The sequence below is a fragment of the Girardinichthys multiradiatus genome, chromosome 8, assembly GCF_021462225.1.
Source record: "Girardinichthys multiradiatus isolate DD_20200921_A chromosome 8, DD_fGirMul_XY1, whole genome shotgun sequence".
Taxonomy (NCBI): domain Eukaryota; kingdom Metazoa; phylum Chordata; class Actinopteri; order Cyprinodontiformes; family Goodeidae; genus Girardinichthys; species Girardinichthys multiradiatus.
Window position 1 is genome coordinate 15,376,414 of NC_061801.1, and position 21,165 is coordinate 15,397,578.

Below are 21,165 nucleotides of genomic sequence, written 5' to 3' on the forward strand. Positions count from 1 at the left end.
ACTTGCTAATGTGTCATTGAAAAGCTATATTTTTTGTGTGTTTTATAGACTTTTACCATCTATTTAATACACTGTACATTTGACTTTCTTGTTTAATTTTATGCTGGTTTTATTGATGTTATGGGTTCAGACATGTAGCAAATGATTACAGTTTATGTTTACAATACCATATGTAAATGAATTTAAATATACATTATGTGGTAGGAGAGTTGCATTAGAATATGTCAGAAACAATCAGGTTTGGGCTTTAATAATCCAACATCTGCATTACAGACGATGTACCAGCTATGACAAATAATTTTCACTACAAACCTACCGAAATTTCACTATGCCTAAAAAGAATCATTGGGGTACCGTAATGTTGATAATAATATTCGAACAGGGGTTTTTCCATGTTTGGCAGGTTTTCCATATACTAATTAAAGTGAATTCCTCCCACAGTTTGTTTATAGTTTAAGAAATAAAATCCTTGCCAATTTACATGTCTTCAAATATGAGGAAATCTTTACTGTTTATTGTAACATTTGCCACACAGCAGTAATGCAAATATCCACATCCCACTTTGGGTCTGGGTATTAAGAAACCCTTAATTTATCCCAATGCTTTTACAGCCTAAAGTTTTCCTGAGTTAATTTCACTAAGTTTCCACTCTGATATTCCGCCAGAATTGTATTCTTGGAGGAGGTGGCTTCATCAGAAAAAATGTTGAAGCGTTAAGCTGAATGTGCCTTTTGATGTGTGCGCAGCCTTCTTAGTGTTGCTGACGCACAGGTTGTTTGGTCTTGGATTGAGAAAAACAGCATGCTGAAGAGGTGGATGTGGGTGTGCAGGGCTGTAAATGTGGTCAAGATGGCCAAGCAACTTGTAGAAAGCTATGTAGGGGTCTTTGGGTTAAGGATGTTGGAAAAACAGCATGAAGTGGTTTGTCTCGACTTTACAGCTTATAGCAATCTTCATCCCACAGACAGGAAGCAGATTAGGAGTAAAGCCAACACAAAGTGCCACCATGTGCCTTTAAAGCAACTTGATATTGCTTTTTTCAAGTCTCCTGAAACCTGCATGAGTTCTTCTAAAAGATATTATAAATGTAATGTTGGACAGTTGTGGTGGAGATTCAATGTGAAACACATCCATCCAAATTATAATAATAATTAATTTCCCTTTGGGATGAATAAAATATTTTTGAATTTTTGAATTGAATTGTCCCATTAAAGGTGCTCCACTCAATGGTACAACTCATAGAATTTTCATACTGAAAGATTTTGGCTTTACAGCAAAATTGAGATACTATCATTTGATTTACTTGTAGTGTAAACAACACACACCTTCATAATACAAGAACAGTGGAAAGATACATTTTGTAAAATCTAAAGACATAAACTGAGTTATTTTTTTCCCATGTTAGTGGTCCTCTGTTAATCCAGGAGAACTGATTTAGCTTCATACTCACGAAACCTAAAAATAATTACTGATTCTTCTTTTTTTAACAAAATTATCAAAAAGGTGAATGCAGTGTCACCATTTGCTAATATAATGCCTTCAACATTCATCAGCACACCTGTGAAGATAAAGTATTTCACAAAAGTGAGTACACCCCTCACATTTTTGTAAATATTGGAGCCTGGAGTTCATTGGAGCTTCACAGGTTGCTATTTGCATTCTTTTCCACTATTCCATGACGAGCTGGTGGTTGTTAGAGATCTTGCAGTCCTCTACATTTTAAGGATGCACCACAGATGCTCAATAGGGTTTAGGTCTGGAGACATGCTTGACCACTCCAGCACCTTTACCCTCAATAAAGCCCTTACCCTTACCCTTTAAATCTATACTCACAGCAAATACAGTGTGGAGAACAAGTATTTGATACACTGCTGATTTTGCAGGTTTTCCCACTTGCAAAGCATGTACTATTTATCATAGGTACTCTGTGAGTGACAGAATCTAAAACAAAAATCCAGAAAATCACATTGTGTGATTTTTAAGTAATTACTTTGTATATAATATTATGACAAGTATTTGATCACCTAACAACCAGTAAGAATCCCGGCTCACACAGGCTTGTTAGTTCTTCTTTAAAAAGCCCTCCTGTTCTCCATTCATTACCTGTATTAACTGCACCTGTTTGAACTTGTTATCTGTATTTAAGACACATATCCACTCACTCAATCAAACTCCAACCTCTCCACAATGGCTAAGACCGGAGAGCTGTGTAAGGACAGCAGGGATAAAATTGTAGACCTGCACAAGGCTGGGATGGGCCACAGGAAAATAGCCAAGCAGCTTGGTGAGAAGGAAACAACTGTGCAATTATAAGGAAATGGAAGAAGATCAAGATGACAGTTGTCAAGCCAGCGCGTGTTCAGGCCCATCTAAAGTTTGCCAAAGACCATCTGGAAGATCCAGAGGAGTAATGGGAGAAGGTCATGTGGTCTAATGAGACAAAAATTTAGCATTTTGGACTAAACTCCACTCGCCGTTTTTGGAGGAAGAAGTATGAGTAAAACCCCAAGAACACCATCCCTACCGTGAAGCATGGAGGTGGAAACATCATTCTTTGGGGATGCTTTTCTGCAAAGGGGACCGGACAACTGCACTGTATTGAGGGGAGGATGGATGTGTCATAGTTTTAACTGCTGCTTTGACCCACATGCAGAACACACTCAGGAGGCAGGAGAAGGTGATGTCAGGTATCTGGAACCAGGAACACATTAAATCTATGGAGGCAAGTGGTTTCCAGGGGGGTAATCAGAGTTACACAGGATTCGGGTAGATGGTGAGCACGATGGAGGGTTCGCAGGGTTCGCTTACAAGTCCTTGGAAAAAGAGTGCTGTCAGCCAGAATGCTGTCAGCTGGAGTCTTGTCTGAGAGGGTGTCTGAATCTGAGAAGGAGGCTTGGAATCAGATGGTGAACTGGAGGAGAATCCAGTGCACATAAGTAACCTGAGGAGGAGCACAAACAAAGGTAAGATTCTTCTTAAGAAAAGTTGCAAAGTCTTCGGAGGACTAGAGTTTACCACTGCAGGTTAACACTCAGGTGTCGAAGTACTGACAGCAGGCTCCTCTTATACTGCTCAGGAGATGAGGTTTGATAGGAAACACCTGTCACACCTCCAGTCATTGTGCTCTGGCATCATCTAAAGGAGAACAAAGGAAGCAGCAGGCAGAAAAGGAGACAGTCTCCCAGACACAGGATGGAGCCATCTATCGAGGGATCTTAGCCAACAACCTCTTTCCTTCTGTAAGGAGATTGAAGATGGGTCGTGGCTGTGTCTTCCAGCATGACAACAACCCGAAGCACACAGAGAGGGCAACTTAGGAGTGGCTCCGTAAGAAGCATCTTAAGATCCTGGAGTGTCCTAGCCAGTCTCCAGACCTGAACTCAATTGAAAATCTTTGGAGGGAGCTGAAAGTCTGTATTGCCCATTGACAGCCCTGTGTAAGGATTATGATTATTGATTAATTAGTATTTATCAAGAATTATAATTTAAAATCATAATAATAAAAACATTATTTCTTCACCAAAAATTACAAATTATTAACCAAAACCACAAACTGTCAATGTTTATTCAACCACTTCACCAAAGATGGAGGATCTTCGACCTTGTTTTGACAGATAAATAACTCTTGCACAAAATAAACACAAATGCTTCTCTTAATTATATATATGAAGATTTATTGAAGCCAAATAATCCTGATATACCATTATTCTGGTCCAAAAACCTTCACCTAACTAACAAGCACAAAGGGAATAAAAATGACCAACTAACAATAATAATAACAGAAAAATATATGCACATTTAGTGTCTATGAAGATCAAACAAGCAGTTTTATGGACAAAATGTGTAATTTGGGGTAAATGGAAAGAGAAGTCCTCCTGGAGTGTTGATGTCTCGATTGCAGCGATCAGCTGATAAAACGGTGGGGCCACGCCCCTTTAGCCACAACCAGCTGATTGCCCCAAATCTTGAACAAAGAGTCATAAACTCTGAGGCAGGAACTCAGTGGAAAAACTCCAGTAATAAAACTGGGACAAAGAGTGGTCAGACCACAAGGTACAGACTGCAGATGCTTTGAAAGAAAAACTTTTAAAAGTCTAACTTCTAACTCCTGGCTGATTTGAAATCAGCCGGACAAAACATTAACCACGCATGATTCAGCAGCGCTTGCTCAGCAAATCAAAACACCACTCAGCATAAAATATTTCAATCAGTATTGCATGAAACAAGATAATACCTTATGTTAACTACTGGTGATTCTAAATCACCTTCACTATGCCTCATCCTGCCCAGACCTCTAAATGCACCTGTCCGGTTTAATATGAAAAGAACGAAATTACTTTGAAGTTGATTTATTCTCTCCACCAGTTGAGGAGGGATTAGGTCTGGAGAAAAAGAAGTGGGGAGGGGGCTTTCAAGCTCTTCCAGGAATGGCCTTGTGGAGCAAAAGTTCGCCTGCGAGCTTTTGTCTCTCCAGATATGCGCCTCCGTTGCACTGTCCAGTGAGACAGGAGGGAAATGGCCACAAAACTCTCCATCTCAGCCGATTTATACTCCCAGTGACGTCAGAGCTGCGACGTCTGTTGAGCTGCACATGTCAAAATGTGCGACTAAAATGGATGACCCCAACACCCGAAACCTGAAAGATCTAGAGAAGATCTGTATGGAGAAGTGGTCCAAAATCCCTGCTGCACTGTGTGCAAACCTTGTCAAGAACTACAGGAAATGTCTGATATCTGTTATTGCAAACAAAGGTTTGTGTACCAAATAGGCAGGTGTGTCCGCACAACTGAAGCTCGTTAAGGCCAATCAGGAGGAGCGTCAAGAGGGGTGGATTGCCTGAGGCAGATGATATATTTTCTTGCCCACAGAGTGCTAACCAGACCTACTTTTACTTTGTTGTGCTTTAACCAACCTACCTTAGCTTACCTCTTCTATTTTACTTTGGGGAAGAAACCCATTCTCCAGTCCTCAGTCCTCCTTCTGGTCTTCAGTCCTCAGCTTTTTTGTTTCCCAGAGTTTGCTGGTGAACTCACATCAGAATACCTTCCAAAGAATCTCCTCACTGCTCTTCTGGCTTCTCCTTCCACAGACCGCTGCCTGGACCCTTCCACACACCAACACTATTACTCAAGGGCCTGTCCACTCTAAAACGCTCCATCATAGTCTATGTCTTGTTCCTTTAAAAATGAAACAGTCACCATCTGCAAACCGCTCCACACACACTCCTGCAACCTCAGCCCTTTTGGATATACTCATATCTCTCTCCGAATCCTCTTTAACTCCACCATCAGTAAGACTCAGCTTCCTCTCACTCATCATATTCAATAAAACTTTTCCTCATTTTATATCCACTTACCTCTCCTCCTTAGTGCTGTCCTGGGTAGTGGCATGGGGGAGAGGGGGAAGACATGCAGCACAGGTCTCCGGGGTCGTGACTTGGACCTGGGACAGCTGCATCGAAGGCCTGAAGCCTCAGTATATGGAACAGGCGCTCTACCACTATGCCACACGCCGCACCCCCTTGGCTACACTTTAGAGTATGGGCAGTTTAAGACAGACACCGAAAAAATTAAGGTGGTCCAGGACTGGCCCATACCAACCACCTGTAAACGGCTCCAGTGGTTCTTTGGATTTGCAAACGTCTATAGATGCTTCCTCAGAGATTTCATTTTGGTTGCTGCTCCTCTCACTGCCCTTACATCCACTAAACATTCCTTGTATTGGTCCATAAAAGCTGACGGAGCATTTATTGAACTTAATAGGACGTTCTGTGCAGCCCCCTTCCTTGTTTGCCCTGATGTTCCCATCCAATTTATTGGAGTTTTGAAGATTGATGCTTTTGATAATGGGGTCAGTGCTGTCATGTCTCAGAGGTCCTCGTGAGATAGTAAGTTCCACCCTTATGCATTATACTCAAAACGTTTCTCTCCACCAGAAAGAAACTATGGCATCAAAGACCAGGAACTGCTGGTTGTTAGGAGTAATCTTGCTTACTATTACTTATAGATGTGCTTTCACACACAGAACAGAATGAAAAAAGTATGAATGCTAATGTTTTCACTTTTCTTAGAATAGGATAATAATCCTCAGTGACCTACAGTTTGACATAAAGTTTAGTGCATTGGGTTGATTGTGGAAGGCATCTTAATAGGAGCAATTAGATTGCTGCAGCCACACTTGGATTCAGGGTTGGAAACCTGCATTTACACACAATGGTGACACATAGTCTATTGATAAACACTGAGGGAATGTCCATCCCTTTCTGTGGAGAACCAGACATAAAAACCAAATGTAACCTTCTTTCGGAGCTGTTTTGTCACTTCAGTCACCGAGGGGGTTAAGGACAGGAGCCTCAGCGCTGATCTCTGTAACAGTTTGAGAGTGATTCCTTTTAGGAGAAAGTGATTGTAAGGAGAGATGAGTCTTCTGGGGAAAAGAATTTGGGGGAGATTTGAGGCATCTGACCGCCAACAGCTTGAGGTAGTTGGCACGTGAGAAGTGGCTGGAAGGTACTGACCTGCCCATTATTGTTGAAACCGATCACAATCCTTCAGACTGCTAAACACCTCAACTCCTGCTGGTCACTGTTCTTCTACTTCAACTTCACTGTTACCAACCACTCTGGATCCTGCAATGTCAAGCCTTAAACTCACAAAATATTTTCTTACTGTCTACAGTTCATCGCCTAGTCTGGACTCTCCTCGGGTTTCTATATACATACAAATAGACAATGCGAGCAGATTAATCAAGAACTGGAAAACACTTTCCGGTGTGTGTGCTTTTCCAACCCTGGAGCCAAAACCTCACCTGGGTGGAGTTTGCACACAATGCACACATTTCTGCGGCCTCTGGTGAATGTCCTTTTAAAGCATCCCTCATATAGCAATCTTGTTGCCTTCCGTCCTTCTTCCCTGACTCAGTCACCCACCCAATCGTCTGCACTCATCTCCAGTGCTGTCATAGGATATGAAACTCTACCAAATAAGCCCTCCAGAGAACATGTGCCCAAAATAAAATAATCATAGACCAAAGATGCATCTATGCTCCCATCTATTTATCTGGTCAGAAGGTCTGGTTATCAGCTAGAGATTTTCTATGGAAATCCTGTACCCAGAAGATCCCCCCAGGTTCCTTGGTTCTTTTCTGATTTATACCATCATCAGTCCTTCCAGTGTATGACTCAGAGTTCCTTCCCACCTTCGTGTTCATCCTATCCTCATGTATATTGTATATAACCACATACCTCTCGTCCTCAGGGCGTCCTGCAACTTGCTCCTGAAACCTGTAAAAAACATCACCTTTTCTGTTGTGTCTATAAACTGCTTAAACCTTCCTCAGTCCTCCATAGTTGTTGCCTGCAGAAGTGTCTTATAACAAACCATCATGACATTGTGGACTTCCCTGTGCATCATCTTTTGGAAGAGGCTTATTTCTGGGATGACAGCTATGCAGACCAATTTGATGCAGTTTGCAGCATATGGCCTGAGCACTGCAGGCTGAACCCCTACCCCTTCAACCTCTGCACAATGCTGGTAGCTGGCAACCTCTAGATATGACACTCAGCACATGCACTCAACCTCGGCAAGGCCTGTTCTGAGTCTAACCTGTCATTTTAAACTGCTGTATGGTATTGGCCACTGTACAGCAGCTCAGTTTTAGGGTGTTGGCATCCTTCTTATATCCTAGGCCATCAATGTAGAACAATATATATAATTTTTCAAATCCTCAGAGAGTTCTTTGCCAAGCGGTGCCGCGTTGAACTTCTGCTGACCCATATGAGAGAGTGTGAGATAACACCACATTCAACACACCAGCTCCCCAATAACACCTGAGACCTTGTAGCACTAATAAGTCACATGACACAGAGGAGGGAAAATCAGTAATTGGGCACAATTTGGACATTTTCCCTTAGGGCTGTACTCACTTTTGTTTCCAGCAGTTTAGACATTAATGGCTGTGTGTTGAGTTATTTTGAGCAGACAGCAAATCTACACAGTTATTCAAAATGTAAACCGACTAATTTACATTGTATCAAAGTATCATATCTCTCCAAATATTTCCAAATATGTGAGTGGTGTACTCACTTTTGTGGGATACTGTATGTAAAAAGCCTTGGAAAAATTTAAGATGATCTTGAAGTCCATTGAAGAATAACAAATATAATAATTTGTTATGAGAGAATATACTGATATGTCAATATAGATAGCACATTCTTGAATATATGTAGAAATGACAAAGGATTAGAATGAATGAATATCCATATTATACTCTGCATAAATAGGAAGAGATTATAAATATGGTATTGCAGGAGAAGTGGTAGGTTATAATAAGTTTATATTTCTATCCTATCCTTTGAACGTATATCACTTGGTGTAAGTACTAGTTTTCATACTTTACATATGAAACATAATACATTTTCAGTTTCCCTGTGCCTAAATATAACGTGACACAGACGCTTATGTTTCTCAGTCACTCTTTAAAGTAGAAAAGACAAATGAAAAGTGTAGTGCCAAGCTATTAGGAGTTAACATTAGAAGTCAATTTTTAAAAAGAATTCTGCAGTAAATAGGAAGTCAGTGGAAGCTTATCAATGCAGGAGTGATGTGATCATGCCTTACAATCAGGTGGCGAGCTCCTGCATTTTGTACAGACTGCTGATGCATTACCAATGCCTGTTCATCACCAACATACAAGGAGTTGCAGTATTCAAAGCGAGATGTAATAAATGCATGGATTACTGTCTCATATCTACTGCTCAGGATGTCTGTATACCTTATTGTATTGAGCTGGTTTATCACATTTAAAGGTGCAGTCAAAAATAGCCCCAAGGTTGCTGGCAGATGTGTGACAAGAGGAATCTAAGAGGTTAGATTTTCCAAATAAGATGGTTTCAGTGAAGCTTTCAGATTAAGACCGTCAGCAAAACAGTGAAAGAGCATGGTATGCTATCTGAAAAGGGACTGCAAATGGAGCCTGTTTAAGGAAAGAAGAAGTGAATCCTGGATGGAGCCCTGAGGAAACCTGTAGTCAAAACTTGAGACCATAGAAAAGTATTTCCACAGGTGAACACTATTATGCCAAAGAATAAACTAAAATAAAATAATAAATAAATAAAACCAAAGTATTGTGGGGAGAGGAATAGATTTAGGTAGATGCTGCTCTCATCAAAATAGTGTATGACCATGTGTATATAGCAAATATTAACAGATATATATTCATTATTTAAATATTTAAAGAAATTGTTTTCATACATAAAAATTCAATTCTAAATATGAACAGTTTTTTTTATTTAAAATTCATTGATTTAAAACTGTTATATTAAATAAATGTGGATAAACAAAAAAAAAAACAATTCCAGCCTTTTTATAAAATGCAAAGGTGTGTTACCTTATTGGCATCCATTACATAATATAATATAATATAATATAATATAATATAATATAATATAATATAATATAAAGCCTGTGTAGCATCTACATTACAGATAGCTAATGTACCTAATTAGGCAAACAAACCATACATACTGATCTGGTAGCAAAACTAAATTGGTATGCTCTTACATAAACTGAAAGTATACATTAAACAACACATCTTAGAACTTTCTAACCATAATGTAATATTTATTCTGTCAATTTTGTTTTAGAATGCAGAACATAACAATTTAGCTTGGTTAATAAATAGTATGGGTTTTGGCCAGAACTAGAATTAATGCAGATATTATAGAAATTGATGTGCTACTGTTATTACTCAATTACCCTTGATTATGATAAGTTCACCCAAGTCTGTAAGCAGATGTCCTAAATTTCTGAAAATGTCACAAATTCCCACTTTCTACTTGCAACACAAAAAGAAACGTGACAGTGCCTCAAGCTGCTGTTGACGCCTAGCTGTCACCCTACCTGACCTGCTGCAGCAGCAGCACCACTGGCTAGGATGATAAAGATGGAGTGGATGGGACCAGACAAGTAGAGACAGCTGAATTTGTGCACTGGCAGCCCACCAGTGCCAATCAGTGCCTGACTCATGCAGCAACTTTCTGCGTTGGAGTAGGACAGTTTTTGTCAGATTCGGTTGCACCTTGACCAGTGGGATTGTAAATGTGATAGCAAGGGGAATCAATATTTGTCAGAAAATGCATTCAGTGTTTGTTATTCTACTTTTAGTGAAGGACATCCAAATGGAGATATGTGCTATTACATCTGTTTTAAGTCCTTTTTTAAGAGAGATGCTTCTTTCCTTATTTCACCACTTTGTGAAATGATAGTACCTAAAACAAAAATTGAGGGAAAAACTAAAGTGAAGCTCTCCACTTTCCATTTGCTTTTAGGAGCTATTTTGCAATTTTTGTCTAAGAAACACCTCTGGTAAAAAATCTTTAAAAAATCATAGAAATCTGTAGCTTTTTCCGTCAAGTTGCTAGCACAAACACAAACAGACAGGCGGGGGCAAAATCAACTGAAAAACAATAATGAGAAGGGAAAACAAATATTGTACAGTTATTAAAAATTCCATACTGATTAAATGAAAGGTACAACTGAGTAGGGTGTTTTGAAAATGTACAAGAATCGCATTTGTAATTTTGCATGAGAAAACAACAACACTCTATATATTAAAAATGGAAAAACTGTGAAAATAGCGGGAATGCAAACACTCATTGATCTTGTTGGGAGCAGAGATTCATATAAAGTCTCACAGCTGCTGGGCCAAAGGACCTGCCAGAATGCTCCTATGTGCACCTAGGATGTAGCAGTCTTTTCAATGAAGGAGCTCTGCAGTTCTGCAACAGCATCCTACTTAGGGTAGGAGACATTGTCCAACAGTGATGTTATTTTTGCTAGAGTCCTTCTGTCTTCAACCGCCTGCACTGTGTCTAGGTGGCATCCTAGGACAGAGCTGGACTCCCTAATGAGCTTATCTAACTACTTCCTTCCAGCCGCTGCTCTAACACATAACACCATAGAAGATGGCCACCACAAAGTCAAAAAATGTCTTAAGGAGCACCCCCTGCACTCCAAAAGATCTGTCTCCTTAGCATGTAGAGTCTGCTTTGGCCCTTCTTGTAAAAAGCATCAGTTTTGTGACTCTATTCCAGTTTATTTTTCAGGTGAACACGCAGGTACTGATAAGAGTCCATTATCTCAACGCCAGTACTCTGGATGTTTACCAGTGTCAGTGTGGTGGACTGCATCTGCGGATATCTTCTACCAGCTCCTTAGTTTTCCACACATTGATTGAAAAGTGGTTTTGTGACACCAGTCTACGAAATCAACAGCTAGATGTTTTAAAATTGGACAGGATTGAGTGATCAAGTGTTCTAACTGGACAACAATGACAAATAATCATCAAAACTGTTTTTGGAATAAATAAACCAAGCTAATGATAAAAGAAATAATTTATAAAAATAAAATTCTAGGTTCTGTAGGTGGCAGGTTGTGTCTTCCTTTGTACATTTTTGTTTGATTTTTAATTGGACTAGATCAATAAACTGATGTGCCCCAGGGTCTCAGGGCTCTGGGTCCATGGCTAGATCTGCTCTGGCGTAGACGACTGCCGGCGGGGCCTATAGGTTCTTCGCAGCAGCTCCCTAGGGCTTCTGCACTATGGCTGCTGGGTGGTTCTCCTCTGCTCTTCTCTGAGGAGGGTTGCGGTTGTCCCGACGGTGGTCCTTGAGCTGCAGCTACCACTAAATACATCTTGCATTCATTAGTACCATGAACGTTTTGGTAACGTTGCTGTTGTGATATACAGTATGTTTTTCTGCTGGTGTAGAAGCAGTCGTCTAGGGTGTTACCTTGTATTCTCCTCATTTTTCTTTCTCTCCTCTATTCTTGTCTCTTTGTCTCCCTTTTTGCCCCACCTTTCTCTCTTTCTTGCTTCTATTTTTTCCTTTTCATTTTGTCTCCGTGTCCATTGCAATTGAAATAATCTAGCGGTCATTATAGCTTTAGCTGTAATTGCCCACTTGTGAAATTAAATATGCTGGACTTCTTCTTGGCACTCAATTCTGAGTGCTACCCTGCTGGACAGGACACGTGAAAAAAATTTGTACATGTTATAGTTGTTTTCCAACTAATGTTATAATCTATTATGACATCTAAATTATATTCATAAACTGTTTCAGTTGTTTCATCATTTACTCACATTCACTCCCATATTTTTTATACTTTTGCCAAATAAAAATTTATTTAGTTTTTTTGTTTACATTTTGTGATAATTATTTTCTATTAAACCATCTCATTAATTCATGCATTCCAAAAGTAATCTTCCGCAAAAGCTTTCCTAAATCCTCCCCTGAGCACCAAATGTTTGTCTTCAGCAAATAAAACAGATCATCTCATTTGTTTGATACATTTCATATATCATGTATATAAAGAATAAAGAGTTTAGAACTCAACATTGACCCCTGAGGGACACAGGAAATATCCAAACTAAATACACCCTAGCACCAGTCCTCTCACAACACACCATCAAATGCGTTTTTGTAAGTCTGAAAATCTCAACTACATATTCCTTTTTTTTTCAATATAATTAGTTATTTCCTCAGTGAAATCAATTAATGCCATAATTGTTCATCTTTTTGCTCTAACGCCATACTGACTTTCTACTTATATATTGTCTTTATCAATAATTTTTTTCTAGTCTGGCAATTAATAAGGTTTCTCATTATTTTTTAAAACTGAGAAAGAAGAGAAATGCATTTCTGTAATTTGTGAATTGTCTATCTCCAAAATGGTTTAACTTTAGCTATTTTCAGAGGTATAGATGTTGTGAGATAATATGTGATGTCAACCTGCCAGTTGAGGTGGACAGCCTTTGATTGGTAGGTTTTCAGTCCTGCCATACTCTTCCTATTTTCAGATTAAATAGTGCTCCAAAAGCCTGGGATATTGTTTTATAAGCTAATTCTGCTTTAGAAATCTACAGTTTATGGGTACCCGCATTAAACCTATTTTTATTGACTAAATATTTTAAAACAGAATTTCCAGCTACTTAAAATAAATTCCATTAAGCCCCAGCACTGCATTGCTAGGTTTTATATTATGTAAGGTGAATACTGCTGAGACTTCTCATTAAAAGGAAACAGTTATCATATGGTTATTTTGAGCACAACAGAGAGCTGGATTCATAATAAAATGGGCAATTTCACCTAAGTCCCCCCTCAGGGTAACTGGTAAACTAAGGAGGGATTTGATATGAGGGCTTTGATGGTGCGTTATCAGCTGAGTAATTTGCTCTTGTATAAACATGAATTACTGTTATCTAAGTGCCCCCTGACAGCCGATTGGCTTCTCATTAGGCCCGTGTGAAATGAGATTAGCAACGAGCCTCTAAATGATGATCCAATCCCAGAACACATAATCCCTTACACATACTGTATCCCATGTCTGTGTGCCAACTATTTCTGATGGTTTTCTTCACAAACTCCTTTTCTTCCTTGGCCACTTCTTTCTCTGCCTCTCCTGACTTTCCTCAATTGACCTTCTGTCTTCTCTCCTTCTCTCTTTGCCTCCATTGTTGCTTTACTCACAGAGTGTAACTGCAGTGGGAGATCAGACGAGTGCATGTTTGACATGGAGCAGTACAGGAGCACTGGCAGTGGGGGGCGCTGTGTGAGCTGCAGAGACAACACTGATGGGCCCCACTGTGAACGCTGCAAGGAAAACCACTACAGGAAGGTTCCAGAAAAGCCCTGCCTACCCTGCAACTGCAATATTAATGGTAAGCTTAATTGTGTAACACCTTAAATCTCAACTCATCACACATCAAAACCTGCCATTTTTAGTCACTGTTGTATGAGTACTTTCATTGAAAATAAGGAGTCATAAGAAAGTTTAGCAATTGAACTCACAGGGTTATACTGTAATAGTAATAACATAGTTTTTCTTTATCCAGAAAGGTAACTGTGAGATGTAGCATATTTTCTTCCAGGGGTCTAGAGTCTTGGTCAAGAAGGTTGAATAAAAATAAATCTAAATAGTTTTAACCAAGAATATCGTTAGAAATGTTGAAAAATGAAACAGATAAAAAAAGGTTATTACAATAATTAATGCTTAATAAGGGTCCTGTACAGGTCCTTCTCAAAATATTAGCATATTGTGATTAAGTTAATTATTTTCCATAATGTCATGATGAAAATTTAACATTCATATATTTTAGATTCATTGCACACTAACTGAAATATTTCAGGTCTTTTATTGTCTTAATACGGATGATTTTGGCATACAGCTCATGAAAACCCAAAATTCCTATCTCACAAAATTAGCATATCATTAAAAGGGTCTCTAAATGAGCTATGAACCTAATCATCTGAATCAACGAGTTAACTCTAAACACCTGCAAAAGATTCCTGAGGCCTTTAAAACCCCCAGCCTGGTTCATCACTCAAAACCCCAATCATGGGTAAGACTGCCGACCTGACTGCTGTCCAGAAGGCCATTATTGACACCCTCAAGCAAGAGGATAAGACACAGAAAGACATTTCTGAACGAATAGGCTGTTCCCAGAGTGCTGTATCATGGCACCTCAGTGGGAAGTCTGTGGGAAGGAAAAAGTGTGGCAGAAAACGCTGCACAACGAGAAGAGGTGACCGGACCCTGAGGAAGATTGTGGAGAATGGCCGATTCCAGACCTTGGGGGACCTGCGGAAGCAGTGGACTGAGTCTGGAGTAGAAACATCCAGAGCCACCGTGCACAGGTGTGTGCAGGAAATGGGCTACAGGTGCCGCATTCCCCAGGTCAAGCCACTTTTGAACCAGAAACAGCGGCAGAAGCGCCTGACTTGGGCTACAGAGAAGCAGCACTGGACTGTTGCTCAGTGGTCCAAAGTACGTTTTTCGGATGAAAGCAAATTCTGCATGTCTTTCGGAAATCAAGCTGCCAGAGTCTGGAGGAAGACTGGGGAGAAGGAAATGCCAAAATGCCAGAAGTCCAGTGTCAAGTACCCACAGTCAGTGATGGTCTGGGGTGCCGTGTCAGCTGCTGGTGTTGGTCCACTGTGTTTTATCAAGGGCAGGGTCAATGCAGCTAGCTATCAGGAGATTTGGGAGCACTTCATGCTTCCATCTGCTGAAAAGCTTTATGGAGATGAAGATTTCATTTTTCAGCATGACCTGGCACCTGCTCACAGTGCCAAAACAACTGGTAAATGGTTTACTGACCATGGTATCACTGTGCTCAATTGGCCTGCCAACTCTCCTGACGTGAACCCCATAGAGAATCTGTGGGATATTGTAAAGAGAACGTTGAGAGACTCAAGACCCAACACTCTGGATGAGCTAAAGGCCGCTATCGAAGCATCCTGGGCCTCCATAAGACCTCAGCAGTGCCACAGGCTGATTGCCTCCATGCCACGCCGCATTGAAGCAGTCATTTCTGCAAAAGGATTCCCGACCAAGTATTGAGTGCATAACTGTATATGATTATTTGAAGGTTGACGTTTTTTGTATTAAAAACACTTTTCTTTTATTGGTCGGATGAAATATGCTAATTTTGTGAGATAGGAATTTTGGGTTTTCATGAGCTGTATGCCAAAATCATCTGTATTAAGACAATAAAAGATCTGAAATATTTCAGTTAATGTGCAATGAATCTAAAATATATGAATGTTAAATTTTCATCATGACATTATGGAAAATAATGAACTTTATCACAATATGCTAATATTTTGAGAAGGACCTGTATATGTTGAATATTTAAAAATATATCAACTAAACTAGCACTGTTGCCGTGCACCAAGAAGGTCCTGGGTTCAATTCCCGGCCGGGGGTTTTTCTGCATGGAGTTTGCGTGTTCCCCCGCGTGCATGCGTGGGTTCACTCCGGGTACACCGGCTTTCTCTCACAGTCCTAAAACATGACTGTTAGGTTAATTGGTCTCTCTAAATTGCCCTTAGGTGTGTGAATGAGTGTATGCTTGGTTGTTTGTGTGTTCCCCCGCGTGCATGCGTGGGTTCACTCCGGGTACACCGGCTTTCTCACAGTCCTAAAACATGACTGTTAGGTTAATTGGTCTCTCTAAATTGCCCTTAGGTGTGTGAATGAGTGTATGCTTGGTTGTTTGTGTGTTGCCCTGCGATGGACTGGCGACCTGTCCAGGGTGTACCCTGCCTCTTGCCCATAGACTGCGGGAGATAATAAAATGTGGGTTAAAACAGATTCTCATGTAACACCGTTAGATATTGCAGACGGTGCTGATGTATTGTTTTCAATAGTAACACACTATGTAAATCATAATATAAATGTACACTGCTCAAAAAAATAAAGGGAACACTTAAACAACACAATATAACTACAAGTAAATCAAACCTCTGTGAAATGAAACTGTCCACTTAGGAAGCAACACTGATTGACAATCAATTTCACAGCTGTTGTGAAAATGGAAAAGACAACAGGGGGAAATCTTAGCAAGACACACTCAATAAAGGAGTGGTTCTGCAGGTGGGGACCACAGACCACTTCTCAGTACCTATGCTTTCTGGCTGATGTTTTGGTCACTTTTGAATGTGGGTGGTGCTTTCACACTCGTGGTAGAATGAGACGGACTCTACAACCCACACAAGTGGCTCAGATAGTGCAGCTTTGGCAGTGGGTCAGTAATGGTGTGGGGTGGCATTTCTTTGGAGGCCTGCACGGCCCTCCATGTGCTCGCCAGAGATAGCCTGACTGCCATTAGGTACCGAGATGAGATCCTCAGACCCCTTGTGAGACCATATACTGGTGCGGTTGGCCCTGGGCTCCTCCTAATGCAGGACTATGCTAGACCTCATGTGGCTGAAGATGAAGACATTGAAGCTATGGACTGGCCCACCCGTTCCCTAGACCTGAATCCAATTGAGCACATCTGGGACATCATGTCTCGCTCTATCCACCAACGTCACGTTGCACCACAGACTGTCCAGGAGTTGGCGGATGCTTTAGTCCAGGTCTGTGAGGAGATCCCTCAGGAGGCCATCCGCCGTCTCATCAGGAGCATGCCCAGGCGTTGTAGGAATGTCATACAGACACGTGGAGGCCACACACAATACTGAGCCTCATTTTTACTTGTTTTAAGGACATTACATCAAGGTTGGATCAGCCTGTAGTGTGTTTTTCCACTTTAATTTTTGTACAGAACAAAGTATTCAATGACAATATTTCATTCATTCAGTTCTAGGATGTGTTGTTTGAGTGTTTCCTTTATTTTTTTGAGCAGTGTATTTTGGCTGCTATTAGTCCTTGTTGTAACTTATTAAAAAAGAATAATATGGGGGCATATTAAATCCCTTAGTTATTGTGAGAGGTTTTAATGTATTATTTCTTACAGTAACACTCTAAGTACTGTCAGATAAATAATTTCTAACCCGGTTAAGAGTAATTTAACAACATTCTGTAGAATCAAGTTATTTTAATAAATGTTCATGAGCCACAGAATCACATGCTTTAGCTAAGTCAACCAATAAAATTGTACAGTGCTATTAATGTTTACCAAAGTTATAGCCAGAGTTTTTAAAATATTAAAAACACTGCATTTCCTTAATCTCACTGGTTTTACAGCTGTCAGACCTTGCCAAAGAGTGGGGGCTCTTTATATTTATAATTCATACAACCTTGCTCCTCTGATGCCATGAACAGCTCTTCAGATTTATAATCACTTGATCATTAAAAAAATCATTTCAATCAGATGTGCAGCTGTGATTTGATCCGGCTGAGTTGCTGAACATTATCAGTGAAGTGGTTCATAGTTCATTAAGCCATGGGGAATTTTTGGTTCAGCCACCATCATCAGGTCACAGAGGAAAATGATCGAGAAATTCTACCATCTTTACCCTGCATATAAATAGTGTCAGGTGATTGTGGAAAGCTGTTGGAGTCCATTATATTGATCAAAGATCATAACAGGCTCCATCAGGCTCCCTTTATTCTACTCTTTCTTCCCCATCTGGTCTTTTTTGTCCATTAGCTGAAGTCGCACAGTGCAGAAGACAGATTTTATCCTGCTCTCCTATGATTATATTTAAAATGTGTCAAAGGAAACAAGGTAACAAGGTATTCTGTTAATCCTATTGTAAAAAAAATATATATTTATGATTCATTGATCTGTCAAATCTAATTTCCAATAATCTTTATTGGGGTAATTTTTCTCTTTAAAGTACCTTACACTATTTCCCTGTAAAAAGGTATTTCCTTCTTTATTGTACCTGTATGATCTATCTTCCCTTGCAGGCTCAGTGAGTTTGCAGTGTGATGAAGAAGGAAGGTGTCAGTGTCGAGTTGGCGTTACAGGGAAGAAGTGTGACACGTGTCAGGCTGGCTTCCACTCACTGGGTCCTGGCGGCTGCAGGTGATCAATAAGTACAAATGCAAACATATACTGATGTTCAAGAAAGCTAGTTTGATAGATTATTTAGTTAGAAAAAATCTATCATAGATAGAAAATGCATGGAGGGGGCATTACAACTGTCTGACTGTGAGAGGTGTGCTTGAAGTTGAAATTAGAGTCAGGGAGTTTTAATTACTTGGACAACAAGCAAATGTCAAGAGATTTCCTGGTGTGATTAAAGAGAAGTTATCTACCCTACTTACAAACTGTGAATGAACATACATGGAATAATGTAGTAAACAAAAAGTGTGAAATAACTGTAAACATTTTTATATTTTAGATTCTTGAAAATAGCCACCCTTTGCTCTGATCACTGCTTTGCTTTCTTGGCATTCTCTCCATGAGCTTCATGAGGTGGTCACCTGAAATAGTTTTCTGAAGAGAGAACTTCCTAGAGGTTCATTGAGAGATGGACAATTGTTAATATTTCAGTGATCATAGCAAAGGGCGGCTACTTTAAGGAATCTAAAATATAAAACATATTTAAAGTTTTTTTTTTTTTTACAATTTTTCATTTGCTACATAATTCCATGTGTTCATAAAGCGTTTTGAGACATTCAGTGAGAATCTACGTAAAATGTAAATAGTCGTGAAACTAAAGAAAACCATTAAATGAGAAAGCGTGTAAAACGTTTGACCAGTAGTGTGAGTCAACCGTCTATGCACACAGATATCAGAGGGTATCATAATTATAAAGAGATTAGATTTCACCAATTTACAGTCAGAATGGTTGAGTACAATTTGAAAAACATATTGGCCACACCTCTGATAATTATTTACCGAAAAAAAATATCTTAAAAGTCTATTAGTCTGAAGTGACACAAAGAAACACAAGGCAATAGATTTACACCCGTTAATACCCACAAAATGTATTACAACGCATGGCATAGTGGAGCTGCAAAAAGTAAGTTGTTTTCCAATATGAACTTTAGTACCTAACAATTTTGGAAAAAGTAAAAAAATTTGAAAAAAGTATACATTGTTGGGACCACAGCCATGGGGACAACATGAAAGTCCGGTACGAACTTTTCTGGAACTTTCAAAATAAACCGCATTAACCTACTTTCAGTACAGCCAGGAAAAGGGGTAATAGTGGACTTCCCGTGACGTCACTGTTTTGAATAAAACCCCGCTTTCGCAAAGCTTCTGTCTCTTCCACACTGGTCCCCCGGCAGATCTGGAAGGAGAGACTCACCGCTCTAATGTCTCTTTCCTGGCAAACAGACATAACTCTTCAAACTGGATCGAAGAGTGTCATACGATCAGGCGATCATATGCCCTAAGTTAAGTACGAATGTATTGCTGTTTGTGTACCCGGTATTCATTCATGAACGGGGGTAATAAAGGTACAAGCCTTGCTTGACTTTCTCTCTGAGGTCTACAGAAGCAAACTGTGTCCAAAGAGTTCCCAGCAGAGACCCTTTCTCTACAACGCCGAGTGGAGCAGTTTTCCCGGTCTGAAGGAAAGACAACAGGACGCATCACTGGTTACAGCAGTAATGTACAGCTTGGCCGGCCGACAGAATGAGCCGCCCCACCCAACAGCTACAGAGGTTAGCTGAAGCTAACCCTTTGTTCACTGTGGATGTTTCTTCTAAGTTCGTCGCCCTGGACAGCTTTTCCTCAGCACGGTTCACCTGAGAGGTTAGGTTTGGGCAGAGAGAGAGAGAAGTAATTTAGGATGAAATGCTCTAAACATTTTTTTGTTTTATGAAGTTTGGTTTTGTTTGTGTGAAACTCAGCCATCTTAGTGCTAGCAGATTATCTGCTCAGCACACATGCTCAATTTGTGTGTTCTGTGTTTGTGTTTGTTTTAAAATTAAGAAAAACTTTATTTAAAGGGTGATTTTAAACACAGATCGGCCATAACGTACCGTCCATGCTTATGCATTTTAACCCTGTTGTTAGTGGTATTTTAAAGGTATGTGTTTCATTCTGATGATAAGCTACAAGCTTCTTTTGTTATCTTTAACTTGTAACAGCTAAGAACACGTGCTTGCCTACTACAGATCATTTACCCAGAAAGGTTGTTAGTTTTCAATCCTGTAAATAATATTTCCCTAAACATTATTTTACTAAACTTGATAACTAAGTAAACACCATTAAGCCCGACTTCTCCAGAAAGAGTTGGTTCTTTTTCAAAATAATATTTCCTTAAATATTATTACTAAATAAAGGCAGCTAATTAAACACTGTTGAGAATTGGTCACCCAGAAGGTTGGTTTTATTCAGCAAATCATTCTTATAATATTATTTTATTAAAATAATATTTTATCTGATCTTGCATTGTGAATGGTTGTTTAAAGGTATGCCAGTTATTGCCAAAGTTGGTTCCAAGACTAACTTAACTTCACTTCCAGATTCTTCAAGATAATCCTTGGTTCTAAAACATAAATAACATTGCATGGTAATGGTGCATCACTCTTGCGGTCATGGTTTTCAACCATCTTTGATCAACTTGTTTATATTGTACATAGGCCATTAGTCTTCCCTATTCTTTAATTCTGCTTGGTACTTTAGTTGGATTGTTATAGCATAGTGAATTGGCGCTATATAAATAAAACTGAATTGAATTGAATTAAAGAGTTTGTTGATTGAAATATGTTTGACTTTGAGTTGACTTATTTTTGTTAATAAATTCTTGTATTTTGAGAAATTGTGTGAATTCATTCCATGTGTGTGCAGAGTTTATGCTGTTCAATAATGTCAGAGCTTGGCTCACCCTTTTTATTTTGTCCTAATACCACTGCCTTATTGGGATGGTATTCACAGGACAACCCTTGACAGACCGAAATATTATTCGATAAA

General features: G+C 39.6%; 1 protein-coding gene across 1 annotated transcript in view; it reads left to right on the forward strand.

Annotated features, from left to right (window-relative positions):
* lamc3 (laminin, gamma 3) overlaps nt 1-21,165 on the forward strand; it is a 224,770-nt gene that overhangs the window by 89,983 nt on the left and 113,622 nt on the right. The window contains exons 5-6 of the mRNA XM_047372964.1: nt 13,531-13,719; nt 18,201-18,318. Coding sequence (XP_047228920.1) covers nt 13,531-13,719; nt 18,201-18,318 — 307 coding nt within the window. The remainder of the gene's footprint in view (nt 1-13,530; nt 13,720-18,200; nt 18,319-21,165) is intronic.